This window comes from Cyprinodon variegatus, unplaced genomic scaffold (genome assembly GCF_000732505.1).
Source record: "Cyprinodon variegatus isolate N-32 unplaced genomic scaffold, C_variegatus-1.0 Scaffold406, whole genome shotgun sequence".
Classification (NCBI taxonomy): Eukaryota; Metazoa; Chordata; class Actinopteri; order Cyprinodontiformes; family Cyprinodontidae; genus Cyprinodon; species Cyprinodon variegatus.
This window is the reverse complement of record NW_015150859.1, coordinates 463,991-470,593: the sequence shown is the minus strand read 5'-3', so window position 1 is coordinate 470,593 and position 6,603 is coordinate 463,991. Positions and strand designations below refer to the sequence as shown.

The following is a 6,603-nucleotide window of genomic DNA, read 5'->3' as shown; positions in this document are numbered from 1 at the left end:
ATGATGAAAAAGGGGTCCCTATGTCCTCCAGCAGTCTAAGTCTATAGCAGCATGTTGAAGTTTATGTAAATGATACTTCCCTGAGAATCAATAAACATAAAATTAAAGAAAGTAATCAGTACGGACAGATTTCTTTATTAAAAATCTTTGTTTTTTTCCAGCAGTATTAAACCAGGTTTGCAGTCCACTCCCCCTCCCCACTTCTCCTTATGTTCCTGAGGCTTATAAATAAAAATAAGCTGCTCCGCCTGTGTCTCAGCACAAGAGCAGCCTGACTTTGTGTTTGATTGTTTGTGTCTCACAGGTGCAGATGCCGAACAGCATGGAGTACCAGCCGGTGGAATGCGCCATTGTGGTGAACGCAGCCGGGGCCTTTTCTGGCAGACTGGCTGAGACGCTGGGGATTGGCCTCGGCCCTAAGGACTCCCTCGCTGGAATCCCGGTCCCTGTAGAGCCTCGGAAGAGGTTGCTTTCACTTAAAAAAGAAAACCGTCTCTGAAACAGATCATTATTCATTTTGTGTTTCGTTTAAATGCCTCTATTACGTTTCATTCCCCTATCTTCAAAGAGTGTGACCATTTCATAGAATGTTATATTCTAGAATGTAAATGAGACATTCCTTGCTGTGTTTCAGGTATGTGTATGTGGTACACTGTCCTGACGGTCCAGGTCTGGACACCCCCTTCCTAATCGACTACTCTGGTGTTTATTTCCGGAGGGAGGGCTTAGGAGGAAACTACATCTGTGGAATATCACCGGAGGAGGTAGGCTGCATTTCTGAACACGGACTCAACTGCATTGAAACAGAGATGATCTTTTTCTCCTCTGCTTGTCTTCTGAGGCCGAGGAGCCTGACACCAGCAATCTAGACGTGGACCATCAGTTTTTTGAGGACAAGGTTTGGCCCAAATTGGCCAATCGAGTTCCAGCATTTGAGAAACTTAAGGTACGACTTGCAAATGTGTTCTGTCCTCTGTTGAAATAATTACAGTGAGAAAAAGAAGTATTTGAGGTTTTTGAGCACCTGAGAAAATCAATGTTAATATTTGATACAGTAGCCTTTGTGTGCAATTACAGAGGTCAAACATTTCCTGTAGTTTTTCACCAGGTTTGCACACATTGCAGGAGGGATTTTGGCCCACTCCTTCGCACAGATCGTCTCTAGATCAGTCAGCTTTCTGGGCTGTCGCTGAGAAATTCAAAGATTCGAAGATTCTCTATTGGGTTTAGGTCTGGAGACGGGCCAGGCCACGCCAGAACCTTGATATCCTTTTATTAGAGTCACTCCTTGGTTATTCTGTCTGTGAGCTTCAGGTTATTGTCATGCTGGAAGACCCAGCCTCCACCTCCACCTATCTTCAATGCTCTAACTGAGGGAAGGAGAACGCTCCCCAAAATGTGGCAATACATGGCCCCGGGTATCCTGTCCTTAATACATTGCAGTCGTCCTGTCCCATGTGCAGAAAAATACCGCCAAAGCATGATGCTACCACCCCCATGCTTCACAGTAGGGATGGTGTTTTTGGGTTGTAATCATCATTCTTCTTCCTCCAAACACGGTTAGTGGAATTATGACCAAAAAGTTTTATTTTGGTCTCATCTGACCACGTGACTTTCTCCAATGACTCCTCTGGATTATCCTTATCCTTATTGGCAAACTTAAAGTTGTAGGGAAGCGACTGTTCTAACCATTGTATTTCCGAATTCTCCCGATTGGTGCACGACTTTACACAAGTGAGTAAAGTAAATGTGAGTGGTCGATTATCTAGGAGGCGGGATTGTTGTGGCGGAAGGTTCACAAGCAGGTTTGGACGGGCCGGTTTCTCCAAAGCATCTTACTAACCAGTTAGCATCTTAGTGCTAGCAGGTTCCCAATGGGAAATTCCATTGGGACCAAGTAGCACTAAATTTGGTGACTTAGAAACGACGCTGTCAAGGAACGCTATGGACAGAGGAAACATGCAAGAGGAGGAGAGTTTAGTGTTGGAGGTCGTGGATGAGTCTCCTCCGTCATCCATTTTTTATTTAGAGGAGGAAAGCGGGGACGAAGATGTTGTGGAAGAGGACGCCAGGGCGGCAGAAGCTTGGTTTGGTGTAGAAGGCTTCCAGCCGTACATGTTTGAGCCCTTGCCTCGCAACGCTGCCAGTTCTGTTAGCTCTACGCCTGCTGAAGACACAGACGTCCATCCCCGTGAACACTGGGACGCAACTCAATGGGAAAGGAAAGGATTCTGATTTCAACTGTTGCGTATATTAGCTGCCACATATGAATCAAAATGCTATAACTAACTGGCCTGCATAAGATAACGAAAAAAAACAAAGATTTTAAGACAGGATTTTTTTATGAATATAAATGTTCTAACTTTTGGGACAATATCGTCTGATAAAGAGTAAATTTATATACATGTTTAAGCCAGAATGATTTAACTACCCTACAACTTTAAGGCGGGCCTCAACATGTGCTGGTTTAAGCAGGGGAACCATCCGTGCCATGCATGATTTGAAACCATGACGCCTTAGTGTATTACCAACAGTAACCATGGAAACCGTGGTCCCAGCTCTATTCAGGTCATTGACCAGCTCGTCCCGTGTAGTTCTTAGGTGATTGCTCACCTTTCTTAAGATCATTGAGATCCCACCAGGGGAGATCTTGCATGGAGCCCCAGTCTGAGGGAGACTGACAGTCATTTTTAACTTCTTCCATTTTCTAATGATTGCTCCAACATTGAACCTTTTTTCACCAAGCTGCTTGGAAATGTTTCCACAGCCTTTTCCAGCCCTGTGGAGACAATTCTGTCTCTAGTATCTTTAGACGGCTCTTTGGTGTTGGCCATGTTAGTAGTGGATTACTGATTATATAAGGCGGACAGGTGTCTTTATGCAGCTAACTACCTCAAACAGGTGCATCTAATTTAGGATAATAAATGAAGTGGAGGTAGACATTTTGAAGGCAGACTAACAGGTATTTTAGGGTCAGAATTCTAAATGATAGCTGATATATTAGGATTTCTGGATTTTTTGTTTTCTTTTTTAACATTATGTCTCTCACAGTGGACTTGCACCTACAATTACAATTCAGACCCTTCATGAAGTTGGAGAACTTGCACAATAGCAGGATGTTCAAATACTAATTTCCCTCACTTGATTTGTTCATTATTTATGGTTTTAACTGAGATCAATAGTGTTCTTTTGAAATAATTTTATCTCCTGAGCAGAATTTCCTGGTCTGACTTGTTGTACGTTTCCTATCAGGTGACCAGCGCCTGGGCGGGCTTCTATGACTACAACACGTTTGACCAGAACGGCATCATTGGCTTACACCCTCTGATCAACAACATGTACTTCGCCACCGGTTTCAGCGGCCACGGGCTGCAGCACTCGCCGGCGGTGGGCCGCGCTGTGGCAGAGCTCATCCTGGACGGAGAGTTTCAAACGTTGGACCTGAAGGGGTTCAGTTTCAGGCGGATTCTGGCGCAGGAGCCCATGTTGGAGCGGAACATCGTCTAGCAGGACGCGGACGTGTCAGTGATTCTGCTGCCAGTGGAGAAACTATCAAGAGTCAAGTCTTATTTTTTTTTAATGTTATCCTTAAACTAGAGAAATAAGTCCCGAAACCGGGATTTTCTGACATTCGTGCCTTTTTCTTTAATCTTTTTCAACCTGATGAGTTAAGGTTGACGTCATCAAAAACGTTTCAAACATGCCAAAGTCCTTGTTACAAGTTCAACTCATCTCAAAGCTTAAAAGCGGTTAAAAAATCTTCTGTCCATGAACTCTTTTCTTGCTGAAACCATTCCAGTGCATTTTTAGATCCTCGCTATTGTTTCTCTCTATTAGTGATGGAAAAAAACCATCAGTGAGTTTCTACCGTCTGCAGCTTTTTTAACGATATTAAGCCGTATGCACCGTGGGAAGCTTTGGACTTTATTCTGCAAAAGTCTGTTACTTTACCCTGGCTGTCTGCTGTGCTTCACCCTCGGAGCATTAATTCCAGAATGTGCTGAAAACTACGGTTGTGATTCAATTAGAAAAGAAGAGGTGTACGTTTTGCCCCATGTGTTTCTTTTGTTAACTGATCAGCCACTATTTAAGTTTCTCTTTGTTTCAATAAGGCAGGTCAGTTTGTCTGAGTTAGTTCTGTAGTTTTTGTTCCTTTGACCTCATGTCTGGATCCATTTTATATTTGAGACATTTGATCTTTTTTGGGTTAAATAACAGAACCCTGTTTTCTTTTTTAATACACCTGTGCCTGACTGTCCTTATCATCTATAAACACTGGAAAGGAAATGTCCATGGACTGCTTCACAGCACTTTTTCAGAAAGCTGCTATAAAACATTGGTTTTATAACATTTCATTATTGGTTGATTTATTGTGTTTCATCCAAACACACTAAAAAATGAAACTGTACAGAGATTCTGTTTAGTTGTCACCCCTCTTGGCCAGACGTTTCTGGTTATTTCCGTGCCAGCAGGGGTGTCTGGTCTCTCGCTCTGATAGTGTATTAAAGTATTTCCTCCTAGTTTATTTTCTAGACACCTTGTTATGTCTGTTTGACCATTACAGAACAAACTGATGTGTGTTTCACTCATGCTACTGTGGGCCTTAGCGTAGCATCCTGCATCTAGAGTTACATACATTTATTTCATCGGCATGACTCACCATCTGGAAACACAACGAAGAAACAAAGAGGTAAAAAAGAAACAAAAAATATGGGGAAAAAAAGCCTCCTTGTATCAGTCAGGATTAACTGTAAGGAAAAATGAATGAAGTCTAAATCTTACATGTAAAACTTTACAGATTTCCCTGTTAATCAAACAACAGTAATCATGCTTTTGTGGGAAAACTCCACTACCTTCAGCAATGTGCTGCTCTGGGCTGTGCAGTCAGGTGGAAACACAATGCTAGCACAGAAAGTTAACAGAAATGAAGCTTAAGCATAAATTTAATCTGGAAGACTTTTATCAGCTTCACCTGAACCACCTGCGATGTATCTTGTTCACCTTCAGCCAATCAACTAAAGGGCTGCATCTTCTCCAAAGCCAATCACCATTGGAGATCCCTTGATTTAGCTCCTGAGCTAGCCTCTCTCTGCTGCACGCAAGCAAACTTTCACCCCACATCCACCCTCATTCTCAGTTCCACTCACCATCTGGCTTTTTCCATCAAAAGTGTGCGGAAAACACTACTTTAATTGTTTTCTAGTTTGCTCGTCCAAGGGAATGCTGATTTATAGCATCAAAGTACTCTGCCGGGACCCTTGCGCCAAATAACTTTTTTCATTTATGTCTTCATCTCCCTCTGTCTCCTTAATCCCCAATCAGATTCTGCAGATGGCCGCTCACACTGAGCCTGGTTCAACTGTAGGTTACTTCCTGTTAAAATTGAGTTTTCCTCTCCACTGTCGCCACATGCATGCTCAGTGCGAGGGATTGCAGAGTCAACAAATCCTTGCAATCAGCTGGTTTTCCTCAGAGAAAATTATTTTGAAGTATATAATTGGTTTACCTGTATAAATAAATTTAATATTTTCTAATTAAACTTTTCTCTGTGTGAGTCTCTCCAGGTTGAAAGTATCTTTACTGCCTTCCATCAGTCTGGGAAGGCTTATCTACAAAGAACTCATTAGAAATAAGCTGATGAGTTACATTTTATTTTCCATTTGGGATAATAGAATATTTTTAATTTGAAAGATATTTCCTGATTACGTGAAACCCATTAATCTGCACCAAGAAAGACAAATTTTACTAAGGAGACACCATTTATGACAGCTGCCCATTTTATACTGAAGTATAATTGTCAAAAATTTGGTAAAAACTAAAATCTCCACCTAAGGCTTCAAGGTGATCATTACAGGACAATTAAAAATTAAAAAGATGAATTAAAACCTTTAAGGACTTGTTGTATAAATGGTGTGAGGCTCTATTGATCTAGATTGTGTTTCCCAAACTGTGCACTAGATGGAGCTATTTAGCCATTTAAATACTTCATACATACCTAAACATCTTTTATTTTGAAAGCAAAAAAAAAATCTGCATTTTTGGGAGAGTTGTTATTTACATCTTAGTTTACTTTAAGGTATTTGCACACATTTAACCCAGAGATTCTCCTTCTGGCCACACAGTTAAGGATCAGTTTAGGTTTTAATCACTGGATTCTACTGTCAGACACCAGCAATAGAAATAAAAGCAGCCATCCACTGGGGAAGCAGAGAATTTAGCCCCTGGTATCCTGCACTGTTACTGGAAATGTTTTCTTTGAAATAAGGTACACAAAAATACTTACTCTCATATCTAATAAATTCTGAATGTGACTTTATATCTTGTTTGTTTATTTCATTATGTGTAAAAGAATAGAAGTATGGAGGACCAACTCTGCTATGTTTAAAAATAAATAAATGCTCAATAAATAAATAAGCATTCAGTTAATTGCCCCCAAATATATAATAAACAAATAAATATAGGTAGAAATTAAATTATACACCGAGACATAAATGTATATATCTCTTTTATTAGCTTCTTTTTTTATTCGCCTTTGTAATAATTACCCTTTAGAAGTTGACCCTCTAAGACACACCCCTTTCTCATTTAAATAATGAATTAGAA

The 6,603-nt window shown here is 40.8% G+C and overlaps 1 protein-coding gene across 1 annotated transcript in view; it reads left to right on the top strand.

Moving 5' to 3' along the window:
- The window catches only part of foxred1 (FAD-dependent oxidoreductase domain containing 1), a 14,233-nt gene extending 9,990 nt beyond the window's left edge, over positions 1-4,243 (top strand). The window contains exons 8-11 of the mRNA XM_015387879.1: positions 305-465; positions 635-764; positions 842-946; positions 3,253-4,243. Of these exons, the coding sequence (XP_015243365.1) occupies positions 305-465; positions 635-764; positions 842-946; positions 3,253-3,507 (651 nt within the window). The 3' untranslated portion in view covers positions 3,508-4,243. The remainder of the gene's footprint in view (positions 1-304; positions 466-634; positions 765-841; positions 947-3,252) is intronic.
- The last annotated feature ends 2,360 nt before the right edge of the window (positions 4,244-6,603 follow it).